Raw genomic sequence first — 20,585 nt, forward strand, 5'->3', positions numbered from 1 at the left:
TCACTGGAGTGTGCCTATGTTAAAACTTGCCAAGTTTTACATTTTAAACATGAACAGCTTACTGTGTGCCAATCATATCTCAGGATATACCAAACAAACAAAACTACTGCCGGGGGTGGAGCCAGAATTCAGAAGACTTCTTGTTTGGGGAAAGCAGTTAAAGCAGCAGCTTTTTTTTCAAAGCCCTGAGTTTGCTTTTAAAAGTGCAGAGTTGGCATTATTCCGACAAAAGGAAAAGCAGCAAGACAAGAGCCATTGCACACCACAGAATAAGACACAAGCAAGGGCCTTAGCTGAGAATGAATCCAAGCAGCCACAAACTCTTTCTAGCATTTTTGGGGACTATGCATTTCACTACTGAATTCCTAAGGACACCATTTGAACATTTTTATGAATGAAAATATTCTTTTGCTTGAATGAACCACCACAACGTGCCATTTAAAAGCAGTAGTCCTGGGCTGTATTTTCCCAACACACCACTGTACCGTTCCTAAATGTTCACGATAAGGATGCTGCTGTGCTCACCCTTATGTGGGAGCAATTTGGGTAACAGTATAGAGTTGGGTTCAGCTTGTGAAATGAGGCTAATCAGTAAAATAACCAGCTTCATGGGAACCTGAGGAGTGAGCCAAGAGATCTCACAAAATACAAAAAAAAAAAAAGTCAGAAGTAAAAAGAAACAATTCCTGAAAGCAGAAAGAAAAGGAGAAGAAAGAAGAAATGTTGGATTTTCAAACAATTCTCATATCCATTGAAATTGCTTTTTGTACTATTAGTGTGACCTGACTAGGAAGCCGGTCTTGATGGCTTCGCTCCTATGGTGGCTACATCGTACTCAAGGAAGATCTGATAACACTCGTGGATCTTCTTTTATGCAGTGAGTGATTTAATTTTAAAGTATAAGAACTGTGCAAATTACAAACATTTTTTTTCAATTTGTTCAAATAATATGACACTGGCTATTGGCTAGAGACAGATTTCTTGATTTAATGTTAAATATCCTCACATTTCTGATCTCTTTTTTACTCAGTGATTAGAAAATGTCTATATGTGGGTTCTGCTCAAGAAAGATAGCAAGCTTTAAATGCAGCTGCTCTAGTTTATATCCAAGAAGAATCTCAAAGGCAGCCACACCCTACCAGTATATACCAGGACCCGTTTCCCCCTTTACATTCCTCTCTGTCCACTAGTGTTGAGGTCTGGCAGCTTCCCCATGAGAGCCGTTCTGAGGAGAAGAACAGCAGAAGCCCATCTGGAATTCCAAATCTATGTTTCTAAGGAAGAGTAGTTGTGATACAGGACAAGGACAACACGTAGGGTGTTTGGGAGATCAGTTTGCTCTGAATGTCAAGAAAGCCCAGAATCACTTTAGACAGGTTTGAGTTGGCAAGGTGAGAAAGCCTTTGAAACAAACAAAAATAAATACATAAATAAAATCCACAAGTCTAAGAAAATTCATTATTGGTTATTCAATGCCTTCGTTGGATTTAGTATTAACAAACAATTTATCCAAACCTCAAAAATGAGGTAGTTTCTATCCATGTGAGCTTTTTAAACAAGATCACGAGGGGCGCTCTTGATTTGGTTTGAGGATCTGCCTGGTATTGTTGGTCCTTGGCAGTACGTTGGAGAACTCAGGTCAAGGACCTCAATTCACCAAAGATGAAACGGACAGTTAAGAGCTCGAACAAGGACTAGTAAGACAGTCAGTACCGGAAGCTCCATGGCAAGTCTCCTGTGTTTCTGAGTAAGCCTTCTTCATTGTTCCTATGTGTAGATTGGGAGTCATGTTTCTGTGAGAACTGCTCACCTCAGGACAGGACGTTTTCCTACTGTGGCTTTCAGTCCAGCACAAATTGCAATCACTTGGGAGCAGTTAAGCCCAACTCCTCTGGGAAGCTGATATGTACTTCACCTGCAATTTGTCCGTGGCCACAGGAACACCTGTAGGTAGGTCTTTCTATCTGTGCTCTATGGCTGAGGAAACCTCTATGGATCATAGCCGGTGGGCGCAAAACAGGCTTATAACTAATACCACTGTTTCTAGCATGTTCTACCACAACCTAGGTGGGTGTCTGAAAAATTCCATTAATGACTCAGGGAGCCCTTGCCCCTCAGTCCCAGCCTGCTCTGGGCCTCTCGGGAGCATTCATACCTAATACTCTCTCTCCGAAAGCATGCTTCTGCCATGAAAGTGACCACTAACACAGAGATATGAAAACGAATTTCAAAACCTAAGTAAAAGCAAAGGAAGGAAATCCCCCAATTTGGACAAGTCTCCATAATCAAAACAGAGGAAGGGAGGCTATCTGGCGATAATTCCCGCCAAGAGTATTTGGGCATTTTCCCAGAATTACCAAAGTAATCCTATGAAAATCACATCTATGTAGTTGAAATTATAAACAAGCTGCCCAAGTGGCGAGTGTTAATTAAAAGTTACCTGACTCTCCAAAGCAACCCAAAGTTCACTCTTTGACTTGACCCTCCCTTGACCTTTGCTCTAGTTCCTAAGAAGATGCTTCAGGGTCTTTCTGCAATACTGTGTATTTAATACTGGCAGGATCCTTCTAGGTAGCCTGAGAATTTCCACTTTCTTCCTGGCCAGGCAAAAACTGTGTGAAGATTCGGAGTGGGTGTGGCAAGAATCAATTGTCCTGCAACCAGGCAGCCTTGCTCCACACACCCACCCCGGGCCCACCTGGGAAGCCCACCTGCTTTGCATTTTTCACACCTTATACAGCCTTCCCTGAACACAAAGGGACTCTGGTGACAATGCCAGATGTTTATGGAGTGTTGGAAGAGCTGAAGAGAGAATGAGTGTGCCATCCTCCGAACCTCTCCCAGCAAAGCAAAAGAAAGGGGCTCAGCAAAGGACTGCCCAGAAGGGAAGCTGGTTGCGAGCTCCCTGGGAAATGACAGCTCCGGAGCTCAGCCACCGCCTTCTCACCATACTCTGCCCAGCTGGAAGAAAGACCTGAGCGCGGGCGAGAAGCCGGGACAGGGTCCCAGGAAGTTCTGCCTAGAGTTTGACCCTGCCTGGATGGCACTAGATGCCAACCCGCATTAGCTTCAATCCTCCGCCACCTGTCCCAGGCTTCCGAAGGCTGAGCCTCCCGACAGAACTTCACGGGGGTGGGGGGGCGCTTCCCAAAGCGACACTACTGCTCCAGCAGAGGCTAGGGGAAAGAAAGGGGGGGGGCGGGAGTCCAGGAGGGCTGGAGACCCTCAGGCTGTCCTACCTGTCCAGCGACACAGAGGAGGCACCAGGTGCCACCGATCAGATGAGCCAGGATCCCTGGAGGCCAGCGCTCCTCCAGCCGCGCCATGGTCCTGGCCGAGACTCGGAGCGGTGGCTGCGGACCCCTGGCTGACAGGCTCAGCGCCGGGGCCGGTGGGCGCGTCTCCGCAGTGACCGCACAGTCCCGCTTTGAATGGGAGCGCGTGCGCCCGGCTGGGGGCGTTCCGCTCGAGTGGGGCAGTCCCCGCCCGACGGCTCGGCGACCCCGCCCCAGCACCCTCCTGCTCCTCCCTCCAGGGTCGTCCCCCGCAGGAAAGCGCGGTGCGCGTCCGGAAAACAACCAGAGAGGCTGCTCGCTGCCTCCTATTTTCTGGTTTCCAAAGGAGGGCCGCTTCGCACCTTGCTCGGATTTGGAGCTCCTCCCTGTCCGCCCCGAGAAGGAATAATCCCCCTGGGTGCTGGCGTTTTCCCTGGAACCAGTGATTGGGGCCAGCCCCGGAGAGCGAGCTCACTCCCCTAGGTTGGTGCTCTGGGGACCCCAGCTTCCTTGTGGGTTGCGACAGACCCTTCCAAGCCATGCTACCCTTAAAAAAAACTTGCGACCTCACAGAATGGGACCACGTCCACCTGTGTCCCCAGGTGCCACAGTGATTCTACCATGGTTTATTCTGAGACTTACAAAGGAGAACTGGCTCCTGAGCCCCTGGCATCCTCAGCAGTTGGCTTCCAATGCTCCGGAGCTGAAGCCAGCGCCAAGCAGAGCAGTGAGTCCAAGAGATGGGATCAATGAGATTAATTTTGTTGGTTGTTTCTCTCCCTTTATTTGGTTTACACCGCGTTTGAATTACACTTCAAGCTTACCCTGACGCAAAATAAACTTTGAGCTCTATTGTGGTATTTTGCCACCAGGCCCCAGTTCTTTTCTTCCTGAAAGCTCCAGAGCCAGTCGTCCAAAGTATCTTTATAAGAAAGCAAGTCCCCACCCTCCCGATGGTCTTCCAGGCCACTCCACCCCTCTCCAACCTTGGCAGCAAAGCTGAAAGAGGCGGGGAGCTGGCCCTACTTCAGTAAACTTGATGATAAGGGGAGTCAGCACCGCCCTCCTGAAACCACTTCTGTGAAGTTCCCATGTGCGCTTACTAGGATAAACCCAGCAACGAATTATGCCTGCTGTACTCCCTAGCAACCATTCACTTGGTCCGCATGTTCCTGGATTCCTTCCTACCCGCTGGGTACTATGCGTAAATGTTACAGTTCCTTTGCCACTGAGCCCAACACGGATGTGACCACTGTCTACCACCAGAGAGTGAAAGACAAAGTCGCGACTGAAGTGCTTTAAGGCAATAATGCTAAATGTTCCAAACTGGATCTTGTGTTCACACTGGCGTTTTGTCTTCTGGGTTAAAGGAGGCTGTTTTTCAGAATTTACCTGTCTACTCATAATGTATATTTATTGAGATCCCAAAGCATTAAAAAAAATCTACTTTTTAAATTCTTTTTTACTTTTGAGTTGCTAAGCTCTGAGATCATTTTTTTCTTGATTGTTGAGTTTTGCATCACTAAAGAGAAAAGAGCAAGCTACAGCCGCCACGCCCTGACACACACACATACACACACACACACACACACACACACACACACACACACAGCACAGAGGCTGTAAACAGAAAAGATTTCTATGAAGGATGGAAAATGGCAGGCTAGGATGAGGAAATCATAGTTGTGTTGGTGGTCAGAAAGTCCTCACATGTTGTCGATGTACCTTAAACACCAGGCTGGAAGCCAGAGGAGATCTGGTACACCAGGTTATAGTGTTAGGCAGCAACACAGAATGAAACCTATAAATACGCCCGAGGTGTAGTAGGTCATCTCACCTTGACACAGGAGAGCACTAACAAGGATGTTTGCTGGCTGTGGAGCTCCTGGGGACAGAACCAACTACAGTAGCGGACACAGACACAGAACTTTGGCGCTCAGTGGGAGCTTCTCTCTTAAGTGCATACTCCAAACCCTCGAATTTTCTAATCCACATTCAATAGACACCACACTGCTTGGGTGAATAAATTAAAACCCAAGGAATGTAAAGTCATGTCTCATTTCACGCCCGTGTAAGGAGGAAAATATGTCTGATTTCTCAAGCAATTGGATAATAGAAGTAAACAGAGACTTAAAGGTAAATTATGTGGGCAGTAAGTAGAATTTTTAAAAGGTAGAAGGTCCAAAGAGAAGGAGCCGACCTAGGAAGATGCTAGTAATAATGGTCCATGAGATCCTGAGGCCTTCCATTTCTCAGGGTTAGTCTGTCTACAGAAGAATACAAAGGCTGTGAGAACCACCACAGGGAACAAAAGCACTGTCTCTCCTGGTGTACTGCGAGCTGGCCCTTCCTCAGAACATCTCCCGGGGCCCTGCTCTCTGCTCAGGACCAGACTCAAAGTCTACAGGGATTTTGTTTATTTGTGGTGTTATAGGCTTTCAAATTCCTTGCAATCACTTTACCTCATTGGCAGTTTGAAGAATGACTGTGGAAGGTTTTGTTGGTTTGTTTTTCCACCAAATATCAAGTAGCAGGGATGAGCTATATGATGGATTCCTTGACAGCTTAATACATCATTAGGACAAAGAAATTTCTGAGTCTCTGTGGAGGTGGCAGAAGACCCCCAGCCACCAGCGATGACTTGGTCAGAAGCGCTGAGACTTGCAGCATGGGAGTGTTTGACCAGTTACCCTTGGATGAGAAGCCATGCCATTCCTGGGCTGGCTCGAACTCTCCTTGTTGCTCTCCGTGATACTCTTTAGATGGTTCATTGTGTCTCAGTTCTTTCTCAGTCTTCACTTCTCTCCCTTTTCTTTTTAATCCATCTTCTTCTCCCAGTCCCCATTGTTTCAACAACTGTTTCCCAATATACTGTACTCTCTTGGTCTTTCTTTAGACCTCAACTCAAAATGACCTGTTACCTGCTTTGGCCTGCCTTATAGAAGCAAGCACTATAGGAGAAAACCACAGAAAAGCCCAGAGGGGTGTCACATAGCATCTGCACCAGCGTCAGAGGGACCTTCATTACTGACCATCAACCTGCCTTCCACAGACCTTTGGTTCACGCTCATGACATCTGATGACTATTTCAACATCCTCTGCTTTCTAGAAACCCCAGACTCATCCTTACACTACCCTCTTTCAGACACTGGGTATTCTAGATTTTTTTAGAGAAAACAAAATAGGGGGATTATATCTATCAAATCTATTTTATACAATGTCACCTGGCTTTTCTGTTTTCTCTGTAAGAGTAGTTCGTCCTCAGAAGTCTCGTCTAATCCTCAGTTGCTTCAAATTGCAAAGGAACGTGTGCCAATCTTCCCTCTTCTTTATGGTGCATGCATAAACTTCCTATAAACTGAGTCCACCTACCTCTCAATATGTAAACACATCCAAGCCTCTTCCTCCTATGAAAGGCACCAGAGAGGTTGGCCCTTCTCCAGTGTACGCACCTATAGCCATCACCACTACACCTCTCAAAGGAAGGCTATATTTTCATTGATTTTGTCTTCCTTCCTTTTTGTTTAACTACCAATCCACTCCAGTCAGAACTGGGCTCCAAAATCTCAATACAGATAGAGTCTACTCTAGTCACCAATGACCTCCATGCAGATATGCCGCAACTGTGTCCTCACAGAATCATGGGCTGGTTGATTACTGCTCCCGTCACGGAACCTCCTCAGCCCCATGTTCTGTCGCCCATCTACTATTTCTGGAAGCTGACCTTCCACCATGTGCCTTTTCCTCCAGATTTCTGATCTAATTAGCCCATTACTGTGCTCCTTCCATATCTGTGCTGACCTTTCTTATTTATATAATAGTTTCATTATTTATTTCTATGCTCTGATATAGCCATATTTTCTTACTCTAGAAAATGTATCGGAATTTCTGACCATGCTCTCATTAATGAGGTTCATTAACCAGAGTTCAACCTCCCCTAACTTACTGGATTGTATATTCTGTGAAAACAGTTCACTATTTTTTTTTCTCAATGCCTAAACAACCCAAAGTCCTACTACATGTTTGACAAATTGACATTTGTTTAATTAGTAAGTGGATGAATTAATACTTCACATCATTTGGTTTGGGAACCAGTGAAGAGAGACAGGAAACCCTTAATGACAATCATTTGATTCAACTGCCTTAAGCCCGGTACCTAGGATCATCATGGGAACATAGCAAGTACTCAAAAACAGATCGCTAATTAATGGACAAAATTCAAAATTCACTAACAAAGAGTTTAACTTATTACCTTAATTGACAGAAAAACTTCAAAAAATAATCCTTAGGCCTGTTTAAAATTCCTGAGTAGATAATAAAAATGACAACAAATAACATTTGATGTAAAAACCAATCATTTTTATCCCCATAGTGATGTCCCCAATAGGTAATTGTATAGATTGTCTATCTAGAAAGTCCACCATACTACAGATGATCTTTTTTCCCCATAAATACTTAGAAAGCAGAGAGGAAGGACAACCGTATTCTGTTACTCAGAGCTAAGGCTTATCTAAATTGTTTCTAATAAATACATAGGATATAACATAAAATGTTAAGCAAGAGAGGAATTTTCGGATAGCTGGCTGAAATCCTGTTTTATTCCCCTCTCGGTCTTTAACTAGCTGGGAATGCCCGCCGTGTCAGCCTTTATTTGCCTCAGCAGACAAGCAAAACCCAGGGCAAAGCTGTCCAGTCAAGCAAAAGGATTGTTTCTGTGGAGCTGGTTGTCATACACGTTGTTCAAAGAAAATATACGTACCTGTTCCTCAGTTCAAAGTCCCTTCCCTTGAGCAAGGTTGTTTCAGCAATAAAGGAGACCGTGGACACATGTGGCTTCAACGATTACAAACTGTTAAGTTATGTGCACGGTAAAAATGGTAGGGAGCATAAGGTAGAATCTGTGCAGCTCACAAAAATGGCTCAGAGCCATATTTCAAGAAAGTAAATACTGGAAAAGAACAACTTTGTACACTATTCACCCCAACATAACCGACGCTCTAAGTTTATCTTTCCTGTGGATTTTTTTCTTTACTCTTAGCTACTGTATTTCTGGGCTTTTACATAGTAAGCATGACTATCAGCTGATCCTACACAAACACGCTTATTTGAATTAACATTCAGGTCAAAATTACTTAAAGTTGCTCTGCTTCCTTCAAAGGGAAGCCCAGAGTCTCCTGGGACTCTAACTTATCGGGAGGCTTATCTTTCTGTTCTGTCACACTTGTGAGCCGTGTTTGTGCTCACAGCCATTTTCTGGCATGCCTCTCACCGTGCTGATGCTCCCGGGTTAGTAATGTACGTACTTAATCTCCTGATGCTGACTTGCAGGAGGCTCAAGTCTAAAATGTGACTGCATTTGTTTTTCTTCCCACATAAAAATGACATCACAAACTGTTAAGAAGTTAAACCATATATTATGGCTTCACTTAAGAGTCATCGTTTGCGTCATAGGGCTACCCAGCAGGGACTGAATCTCACACACTTAACATTCCTGAGCCTTAATAACATACATAAGCTCCTCCGGGTGCGGCCCACTGGGTGTGGTCTCATCACACAGAAAATCTTATATAATAGCCTCTCCAAAACTTTTCGTTCTTTCTCCATGTGTTGAAGTATTTGTAATACAGCAAAGGAGAACAGAAACGATGAAAGAATAAAAAGTTACATTTGGATCTAACACATTGATATCCTCAATTTCTCTTCAGTCCTCAAAAACTGTTTACCTGAAATTAGCAGCAAGGTTTTCATAATCCAGACTATTGACAATAGCCAGCCTCCATTTTCTCTTTTCCATCCTGAGAGTATGTGGAAGGAGGCAAAAATAGGATTCCTCTTTTTTTTCTAAGTACATGAGTAAGTTTCAGAAAATATGTCCGTGAAAGAAATCTGCATCTTTACAATTATTCTCCATGGCTACATCAACCCCTCTTGTACCCTCATAGCTCCCACAGAGTGGGCATGCAAGAAGCATTTGGTGAACCACACCGTATAGTGACTGTAATTTAAAACTCACTGATGAGCTCTGTAAAAGGCACGTGCTGCCTCTAGATAGACATCAGGATTCCCAAGACCGAGATTTCCCCAGTCACAATGTGTATTACCCAAAGGCCTGATTGCCTGCTCTAATACGCAATCCAAAGTATTCTGTGATGCAGTGGGGACATTTCAATCAGCTAATTTAATGTTTATTGTGGTGGTTTGTTCTAATAAAGTGGTGCCTTTTGGGAACGCAACTATCAAACACCATTTAGTTTTGGTACACTGGCCTGCATTACACCACAGACCCAAGAACAGCATCTGCCATGGTCTCCCAGTCACCCCTCCCTAAAGCTGGTGGGTAAGTGAGGGGGCCTCTTCTAAATACAGACTTTAAGTTCCACTGAGTCTGAAGCTTTCAGAATAACGCCTCGGTGCTGGCTCTCTATGCGTTCAAGATGATTTCAGCAGTGCTAATTACTGCCATCTAAAAAGAAAGCTACGCTCCGTTTTTTCGGTTGTCACATATGACTGGAAATTATAATTTCCACCGATGTTTGCTTTTTATTTGACGTCAGAGTCCAAATAAAAGGGGAACAGGCATCTTTTGAACAGATATTGGCCTCAGTTTCCCTGGAGACAATGGCATGTATTGCTCTTCGTTTGTTCTGAAAGAAATAGCAGCTTGTATGTTTAGACATAGTTTCGCTGCAAAAGCCAAACTTAACGCTACAACTTGGATTGCACTAGAAAAATCGCACAATGAGAATAAGCACATGGATGTAGGGGGATGTTTACTTGATTTCCTTCTCATGAACACCCTCATAAAACATTTTCTTACACATCCGAATGAAAACATGGTGGTGTGAAATATAATTTGAGAGCAGTCCTTACTTTTGGCTCCCAAGTAAGGACTGTGTATCACACACGCGGTCCTTATTTGAAGATGGAGCTACTAATGATCCCACATGACTCAGGAGAATAGAAACATCGACTGTGAAACAGGACTTAGGATTATTTTCCAAGTGCACCAGAGCTTGGGAATAAACAAACAAGGAAACTAAAACACTGTCAGGAAAACCAATGGTAGCCAAACAAAAAATTTGGCAACAATAAAAGTGACTGCTTCAGAAGAGTTTGTGCATCTTTGTTTATAAGAGTAAATGAGTTAAAATGTGAAAAGTGCTTTGCAAATTGTAAAGCACTATTAAAGATCTATTCATCAGTTAATGTTGCTCTACCCTGTTCCAGAAAAATTCAAGGCAGCTCACAAAGGCACGCTTACGTAAGAGAAACCGACTATTAACTCAGCAGTTAAGCGCAAACACTGCTCTTGCAAAGACCCCATATTTGGAGGTTCACAACCCAGTATAACGTGAGCTCTAGGGTAATTGGACACCCGCTTCTAGCCTCCACCAACATTTGTGTTCACATGCACATACACAGCCATGAAAATATACATATTTTCTTAAATGTTTAACTAAAATACTCAATATTGTCAATATGTCAAAAGATGCACACCAATTGGATATGCAACTAAATGGTCATCCCTGAAAAACTTGTACAGACTAGTGACATTATACAGATTAAGCATGGTGTAGTTATGTATTTGGGAATATGTAAGTATATATATATATATATATATATATATATATATATATATATAGTATGTATATGTATGTATATATATGTAAAAATACAAACAAATGTATGTAGCAACAATTAAAGAAAAGAGGGGCCATGAGAAAGAATTAAGTGAGAATATTAGAGTTCTATGGTCTATTGTGTGATTATGGTGACATTTCAGGGTCTTTGCTTCTTTTTGATAATGTTTGAATATGTTTACTTGGGACAGAAATTGATTTTGAAAAACAAATAATGAATGATAAAGTCAAAACCTGGCCTGAAGTTTGTGTCAGGGATAGACTGAATATGAATTGATATTGTGTATATATGGAACTGAACGACTCAGGTGCTCAAAGCAGAGAAAGATCATGCTACTGGCATCCATGAAGTATGGGCCTTGACAGAATGCAGAAAAGCTTCATGCTTGTCTCTCTATGCTCCCTCATATACGTTTTATCATCATAGTATATGATTATTAGCATAGAATAGTTATTAGCAGGAATGATAATAAATAAAAGAGGCTAGAATTGTTTGTTTTTCATGTCTACCACTTAGAACAAAATTTTGAACAATTGCTTCGCTCTCTCTAAATTGCATTTTTAAACATTCCAAAGGAAAGGCAAGACCTGAAAGGGAACTCAGGTGAAAACTCAGAACTGAAGTGGAAAGCATTGTGTGCATATCGAGGAAAGTGTCACTCTGAAATGGCCCAGATGACAGAGGGAAGAGAGGGGAACCTCTTGGGATTTCCTGTGATTTCCACTGGTCTCAGTCACAGAGATATGGTCTGAGTCAGCAAAGGATTGGCGATGCGGAGGAGCCATAGCCAGAAACAGAACAATCTCCACACTCCAATAACCATTTCAGGTAAATAAGTAAATGAGGACCACAGCATGTGGATAAAGGTATGTGAACTGTCCTTTCTGACAGTCGAGGGGAAGGCACGAAACGAGGAATGTCTGTAAAGAGCGGTTTGTCATAAAAAAGATGAAATGGCTATGAAGTAGCAAGAGAAATTCTCCTAGAAGCCTCACTTGGTCTCTTCTTCAAGACAGCAAAAATCGTCATCCCTGGTGCTTCCACTCCCCATGCACCATGCACTTCTCACCGTGACAGCCCCTCAAGTAGTGGCCATCACACATCGAGGTGCAAGCGCCTGCTGCTTCCTCATACCTGGACCGACAGTGAGAACTGTGTCATCTGTTGAATCCCCTACGACATATTAGATACTTCATCATATTTCTTGAGGGAATGGAAGAAGTGGGGAGGAATAGAAAAATGGAGAGCAATAGGAAAAAAAACCAAGAATTTAGCAAGTTCTTAAACCTTTCAATATGATGACTGGCTGCAATTATTTGACTCTATATGAAATTATATTAATTAGAAAGAAAGCACAAAATGTATGAAAATGCATGTTTTGAAGCACTTTCGTGCTGAGGAGAAAAAAAGAAGAAAATGCTGTCCAGATTTAACCGTGAAGAGTAGTGCACCTATGTAAATAAACGTGAAACACGGGAAAGGGCATAGACTAGCACACCAATCTCTGGTTGACTATGGTATGTAAAGACTTCACTTGGGTGCAAATGTTATTTCTGCGGTTTCATCCTCTTTCAAAGGGGTAAGAAAAAGAAAGAGAAAAATCTGCGAGCATACATAAGGTGCTAGCAGAGCCTTTTGAAATACTGCGCCTCAAATGCTGTTGCTTAGAGCACGTGAACACAGGACTCACGCTACGCATGCAAATGGTAGTGCTGGGCGTACGGACAGTTGTCCTCAGTCACTGCCAGCCTCATGGAGGAGCTCTGTCAAGTCCAAATATCTATCACAGACTACAGAGCTCTTGACTAACTGTCATTTTAAGCAAAGTTTAGACTCACAAAAACAAAGCACAAGGCTTATAGGAATACTTTATAAAAGGGTAAAAGTTGTGAACTATTTGAGGAATTTGCTTTTTTTATGCAACATCTACACGTTCCTAAATATTTCCACATACTTCCTAACAGATGTCACTTCATTTTAACCTTGATCCTTAATCTTGATCCTTAAGACGTCAAGGCCGCAAGCAAAATCAGCACATACATTGAGCAAATCTCCAGATACATTCTCCTTAATTGTAATGCACACCATATTAATATCTAATATCATCTCTACTCAAAATTCCAGTCCTCATTCACTTTGCAAATTTGAGAACTACATATTTGCATTTCGGTAAAGGCTTTCGCATGTCGCCAAGCCCCCCATCTCATTCTAGGTGGTAAAGGCTTTCGCATGTCGCCAAGCCCCCCATCTCATCCTGGGTGGTAAAGGCTTTCGCATGTCGCCAAGCCCCCCATCTCATCCTAGGTGGCGACTTCTGCTTTGGCTCCTCTGTTTCATAGCCATGAATCTGACGCTTCCAACTATTTCTGGGTCGCCTTTTTGCACTGAAGACCCTGAACCGAGCCACATTTCCATAACCTGGGTTTTCTCTTAGGTGCCTTTGTTTATTTGGAACTTTAAGACACAATAAAGAATTATAAGGTTATATCAATTATGAACTTGTTGTTCCCCCTTGATTAACAATCATTTACTTCTCTTGCGCTCTGGCCTGCTGGGTCCAGTTACAAACACTTGGGCAAGTATTGGGAAAATGACTGGCTGAGGTGCAAGTTCTGAATTAGCAGTGTTACTAATTACCTCATGAATCAGAATAATTGACATTTCACAATAGAGAGTGCAGATTTATTTGAGGTGTGAGTAAATTCTTTGTGCTTGTCCCAGTGAGGGCCTCAGTGCATTGGCTTCAGAATCACTTGATGACTTGTTAAAGAACCTACCTAATACCTAAAAATCACAACCTTTATTATATTTAATAGTTAATAATCTTGTTCCATGTTTTAATATTATTAAGCAAAGGAAATAAATAACCTGGATTAAAGTAGACTATGTCTACTTTATATTGTCTTCTACATGGCTCTAAATACCTCATTCTAACATGAATTATCATATAAGAAAGCATCAGTGCATACTGTGTCTGACTCCAACAGCTGATGGCTGCAGGAGTACTAAGATCTTCCCTAGTGTCACACATGCATACACACACACATGACAACACACACACACACACACACACACACACACACACACACACACACACCACATACTGTGCTAGCCTACCAGAAATGATTCCAACTTTTCTGACTTGCCAGAAAAAGAGTGAGGACTCTGGAGTCTTATTTCTCCCCAAGACCAAAGTGGTTCACTAGATCAAATCACTCTCTCTGGGAGATTCTAGTCCAGTTGTTGGAGGGTTGGAAGCCATCAGACTGACGAGCAAGATGGAGAGTTAGCAAATGGAGAGAATCTGAACCATGAAGGATTCAGCTGGTGGATCTGGCTGGGCTCAGTGCCGGGCTTAAAAGGTGAATGTTTTATGACTTGGCAAGATTCCCACCACATGTCACTCCTGATGTCTTGGACATTCTAATCCTTTCATACATCAATTCTGGAAGGTCTCGCATTCCTTCTTCTTGTTCAAGAACTGAAGGCAGATTTCACGGGCGCTGGAGATGCCCCACCCTGTGTGAAGCAATGAATAGGAAATGGGAGAGCCCACTGAGAGATCCTCCATGAATTTGCTGTTGGAGATGTTAATTAAACCTTGTGACCACATACTAGATGATGCTTTTCCCACCTTCTTGTCAGGTATATACACATACACACACACACACACACACACACACACACACACACACACGTTGGATGGTAAATATAACAGTTTCAATGGCATGGAAGGTGAATAGGTGTGTAAATCATGTATGAAATAGTACAGCAATGCAGAGAATAGATGTCTAGTCAAAAGGAATTTTTAAATTGAACAAGCCAAACAAAACAGTGAGCTTTTAATACTACCAATGTGGGTCCCTAACGAAGCATTCCCAAACTTCCCTCTAAAATATCCGCAATGATTCATAAGGGAAGAAAAATGGAAAACGGCGTTTAGTTTGTTTTCCCGTTGCTACAGCTATCTTGACAAGAGCAACTTACAGAAGAACAGGTTTATTTATCACAACCCCAGGTGATGTCTATCGTAGCAGGGAAGCCATGGTGGCCAGAATCGGAAGCAGCAAATCCCATTCTGTTCGCAGTCAAGAGCAGAGAACAATGCGTGAGTGCAGACAGGGCTCAGCTCACTCTTTCCATATAATACAGTCTAGGGTCATCTGTCCAGGGTCCTGCTCATAATTAAAATGGATCTTTCCCCTTTTAATCAAGACAAACCTTCCTAGACATCAGGAAATAAACTTCAGCTAGACAGCCTCTCACACGTGTGCCTAGAGGCCTGCCTCTTAAGTGTCAACTTGACAGGTAATACTAACTACCAACTAGCAAGTATGTTTAAGAGAGAGAGAGAGAGAGAGAGAGAGAGAGAGAGAGAGAGAGAGAATGGAAGAGAAATCAGTGTTACCAATCAGGATTTTGCTACAATTCAAAATGCAAATTCTACTTCCAAGATTGGAGCACTAGGTGGAAGAGTGGGCCTGCTCTGCCCTGCTATACCCTGAGTCCATAACACTTTTCCTCTGTAACTCTCTGGCGAGACTTCTAAACTCTACCCTAGATACAAATCTCTGGAGATTTCAAGTGATTTTTCTTTTTGTTTGATTCCCCTTAGCTAATTCTCTATGGATCAACACAACTCTCAGAAAGCAGGGAGCACAAAGTAGGAAGGGACACTGAAAATCTCTACCATGCAAGAACTCCCAGAGAAACCCATTTCTAAACATGGTGCTGTGCCTGGTAGAGATCCAGGCAGGGGGAGGAGACTCTGTCCCATTCTCAGGGATGCTGAAGAATGACTTAGAGCAATATCTTTTAAATGCATTAATCTTTCAATCTGTGAATCTGTCGTAACTATTTAAACTATTCGCTATTCTAGAATAACTATTTTCAGTATTTGAGAGGGGTTTATGATAAATAAGCCCACGATAAATAGCCTTACAATTTCAATCTCCTTCTAAATACATTTGTTCTTCAATATTGAAAATTGCTTTCAAAATTATCCATTTATTTTCCTTATTGTGTATACAAACTCCTCTGATTACACCTCTCAACACATCTCACTTGCTGATACATGCCTCTGTTTACTAAGGTCAGAATATATCTTTGAGGGAATTCACAAGGAGGAGGTACAGGATTCTGAGTGACAATAGACTAATACAGGGCATGGTGTGTATGAGCAGAAATGAATGTCCCGGGATGAGTGGATGAGAATGAAGCCAGCGAGAGAGTTAGTGCGAACTCTCCCAGCCAACCTTGTTGTGACTGAGCATTTCACGATACAGTCCAAAGACCTAAGACCAAAACTGCTTTAAAAGCAATGATTGGAGCTGATGGTGCTGCGTGGGAAGAGCTTGGTAAAGTCCTCTCCAGGTATAAGGATGAAGGTAGGGACACCACAAAAATACAAAATAGCAATTGAAATCACTTACTGACATACTTTACTGTGCACTTTTAAATTCTAAAATAAACATTTATATATAATTAAACAGGAGCTTCTACTTTTTGGAAGATCAGTAGCCTCAATAGGAGGTGCAGGACATATTACAAAGAGCAGCACAATGAAGACTAGCTCTTTATTCATGAACCTGGGCAGACAAAGGGGAGAATCTGCCAATCTGTTGGCCTATGAACCCTTCAGTGCACCTACTAGTTCCTGGAAAGCTGCGCTGCTTTCATCTCTCCAAGACCAACCCAGGAGGAGAGAAGAAGAGGGTAAGAGAACTATAGCAAGGGACAGCCAAAACCACTTGGTTAATTCAAACTTAGACTACCTCAACTGGGGGTGTTTCTTGTTTACCATTTTTAATTTTGAAATATTACTTTATCTCCCTCTAAATATGAACCAGTAATATTTTTAAACCACGAACACAACACTGAAAATTAGCAAAAAAAACCAAAAAAAACAAAAAAACAAAAAAAATTCCCTTACATTGTTCATTCAATTATACCTAAATCCCCCTTAGGGGGAAACAAATACAGGTAGTATCTTTGTGTGGTGAGAATACAAGGGTAAGGAAACTGCTGCAAACAGAAGCGGAGAGAGAGGGAGAGACTGGGGACCAGGGATTTCCTTTTGAAGAAGTACACTGGAGCATGCTTCCCTGGTTGGAACCCCTCCTTCTAAGTCTCCACAACCTGTCAAAGTAGCACCACTAGCTGGGGACCAAGAGTTCAATACGTGAGCCATTTCATGCTCAAAACCCAACACAGACAGAAACAGAAGCACCAATTCAGAATGGAGACTACAGTGTAGCAGTCTTATAGGCATCGCGTTCTGATGAGATAAAGACGTACTTGTTAAAGGACCTCAGCAGCATTACCATTAACAGTAACCGGGCAAGAATTTTTAATAGCTAGATAGTTGGCCCTCTGAAGCAACTGAGCGAGAGAGAGCTTTGTATTATGAACAGATTTACAGCTATCTCTTGGGCATAAGAACAAATTCCTACTAAATAAAATATTTATGTGTCATTTTATGAGATCAGATTCTTAATTCACAGCATATCTCCACACTTGACTAAAGCTCAAAAGAGAACTTAGAGTAAACAGTCAGTATGTTTGCGTGCTAATTTAAAAAAAAATTATTCTGTTTTTCTTTTGAGAATAATCTAGAAGGGAGATATTCTTAATTTGTTTAATTAAAATATCTAAATTAAAATAAAAATACCTTTCAGAAATTAAATGATATTAACATTCTTTTAAGGTCTCCAGTTGGCAAGAGATGATCTCTTACTCAAGAGCTTTAGGGCATTTTTTGGAGTTTATGCAGTAGTTTTGAAAACGTGGAAGCCTAAGATCCCAGATATAAAAGGGTCCCCAGGCTTCTGTATCTGTGCCCACTGTGTTCTAATAGTGTAGGGATGTTGGTCACTAGTGATCTGATGGGATCTTGTTAGTGCATTTACAGACACTGTCCATTACGTAGGAGTGGATGCTCTTCATAGGAGCTTGCCATTTTAAACCTGGAAATCTGGTCTGAAATCTAATGCATCTTGGAAGACTGGTGTCCATTTAACACAGGGAAAACTGTCCAGTAGATCAAATTCCTGGCTAATGACATTTAACCCTGCTGAAAGTTTGAACTGGTGATCTATCTCTTCATCTAAACGATGGGATGTGAGCTACACCACTCCACTTGCCACATCACATATATCTTGGATGTCTTTTTGCTCTGCTTGCTATTAGTTATTAAGGATATATTTGAATGTGAATGTGGCCTATTGCAGTCCTTTTCTCAAGTCTGTGTGGATAGAGCTAGAATTCACATTTCACCTTTGGAATTATGGAAACTATCTCTTCTTTTTCAAGAAGAGAAAAAAAGAAAGATACAACGAGAACAGTCTCACACCCTGGAGTTCAACTCCAATCACCTTCCTTCGACAAGGCTTGCATCAGCATCACTATTCATGTCAAGTCAGTAATGTTAAACCTCTCTGAGCACTATGGACTTTGATGAGCATTTTTGAGTTCAACGAGATACAGCATGATTTCCTAGTCCCTGGTCTTAATTTGTGTCATGATCAGGACCTTAAAAAAATAAATAAATAAACAGAGGTTGTAACTCTACCTTTAGTGCAAATGTATTAAATTACTTCTCTAAGCTCTTAATTCAGAGCAGGCTATTTAAATGCATGTTTCCGTGGGCCAGCGACCAGCTGAGACCTGAGGATTCAATGATGATCCAGTCAATGTCCTTGCCCTGACATAACTTTACTCTAGTGGATGGAAGCAGACAACAAACAAAGAAACAGAGAGAACAGAACACCCAGCCCTGCGCATCTAACTGCAATGGAGGCATAGCAAGTGGAGAAAGTCTATCAATTTATGTAGGAAAATTAGGGAAGAAGTCTTCAGGAAGTGAGAGGAAATACTCATGGATTATGTGGGATGGAGTGCAACTTTGCTTGGCATCGTAATGGGAAAGGACTAAGGTCTGTGTTACTGAGACACAACAAAGTAAAAGGACAGTGGTCAGAAGTGGTCAGAGAGAGACCCACGTGCTAGGTTCCAGTATTAGTTCCCTCCAGAAAGTATCTCGAAACGCAGCTCCCATCATTAACAGTGTTAGAAGGGGAGACCCTTGAGCAGTGATTACCTTAGGGCTCTGCCACTATCAAGGAAGTAGATTCTCCAAACAGTAATTTTGGCCTATTTATGTTCTCCTTGTTCTCTTACTTCCTCACTTTCTCCCTTTTCTCTCACCTCCATACTTCCTCCCCCTACCCCCATTTTCCTGGTTCCCCTTTCCCCCCATCCTCCCCTCTGTCTCCTCTCTATGCCTTTTCTCTCCTCTCCCTTCTGTCCCCTTCCACCTTGTTTGGAACAGCACTCCAAAAGATATTTTAGATGTCTTGGAACTGGACACCGAGCCCTTGGCAGAAACCAAACCTGTCATTCCTTTGATCTCAGGCTTTCTAGTCTTTGGAGCTGTGAGATGTTTTCTTTTATTTAAACTATTGAGTAATTCTATTGTAATTCGCAGAAAACACTAAGAATCAAGGTCCTTATGGTCATGGCAAAGATTCTAGATTTTATTGAGTACCATGAGAACTCATTAATGGAGCCCACACAGAGTTGGTATGGTCCAAGTTCCATAAAACCCCCTGATTACAGGAAGACAGGTTATCTGAATGGGATGGCCTAGGGTATTTATTTAGAAGACTATTATTATTAAGGACCCAACCAAAAATGAGATGAACTAGTACTAGGGGTATTGGTGAGAAGCCACCACATGAAGACTCTATATCTTCATGCTAGAGCTGCAGTATTTAATGATTAGGAAGAACTACCAAAAAATGATTTTAATTGTTAGATGTGGGTAACTTACAGAAAAGGGAGAAAAAGAAAATACAGGAAGAATTAAGAGTTCCTTTTGGATGTTTAGAATAAGCACTTAGTATTTTAGATACTGGCATAAAAAAGTAAACTTGGAAATTGTTGTGTGTTTTCTATTGCTGCATAACTAATTACCACAAATGCAAAGGTTTCAAACAATACCTACTTATTATCTCACACCTTGTGTGCCTTTTAATTCCAGGGACAAGAGAGCTGGACCATTTGCTCAGAGTCTCACCAGGCAGAAATCATGGTGTCGGCCAGGACTATGACTCGCATCCAAGGTTTGGGACATGTTTCCAAACACACTTGTTGTTGACAGAATTCATTTCCTTGCAGCTGTATGACTGAGGTCTCAGGGTTCCTTCTGGCTACCATACAAGGATCACTTCCAGATACTCAGGGCTCCTCCCAGTTTTTTGACATGGACTGCCTTGCACAAGTCACACCAGAGCTGTTTGCTTTCTTCCAGGTCAGCATATTGCTCTGTTGCCTTACCTGATTTTAAATGATCAGCTGACTGCCAGGACCGCTGAGGTAAGATCTTTCTATTATCTCAGATCTAGTCAATGGATCAGTATCTCAATAACAGGAGGGATAACTCATCAAGTTCACCAACTCTGCCCACAATTCAAGGGGAAGTGATTATAGAGGGCTTGCACACCAGAGACAGAAACCCTAGAGATCACGCTAGTGTTCCCCCTCCGTGGTCACAGGGTGGCTAGAGAAGCCTGGAGTTCTGTGGCAAGTTGGGACTGTTAGACTAGATAAAAGATCCTTGAGAGCCTGTAGGTAGAAAACATTATGGTAACATAAAAGACAACAGCATCT

At 42.3% G+C, this 20,585-nt stretch overlaps 1 protein-coding gene across 4 annotated transcripts in view; it reads right to left on the bottom strand.

The window, feature by feature from the left end:
• The window catches only part of Adamtsl1 (ADAMTS like 1), a 924,007-nt gene extending 920,616 nt beyond the window's left edge, over window positions 1-3,391 (bottom strand). For all 4 annotated transcript variants that reach the window (XM_087904876.1, XM_087904875.1, XM_087904874.1 and 1 more), the window contains exon 1: window positions 3,240-3,391. In XM_087904876.1, the coding sequence (XP_087761002.1) occupies window positions 3,240-3,326 (87 nt within the window). In that variant the 5' untranslated portion in view covers window positions 3,327-3,391. The remainder of the gene's footprint in view (window positions 1-3,239) is intronic.
• Between the last annotated feature and the right edge of the window lie 17,194 nt (window positions 3,392-20,585).

The sequence above is a fragment of the Myodes glareolus genome, chromosome 3 (assembly GCF_982192425.1).
Source record: "Myodes glareolus chromosome 3, mMyoGla1.1, whole genome shotgun sequence".
Classification (NCBI taxonomy): domain Eukaryota; kingdom Metazoa; phylum Chordata; class Mammalia; order Rodentia; family Cricetidae; genus Myodes; species Myodes glareolus.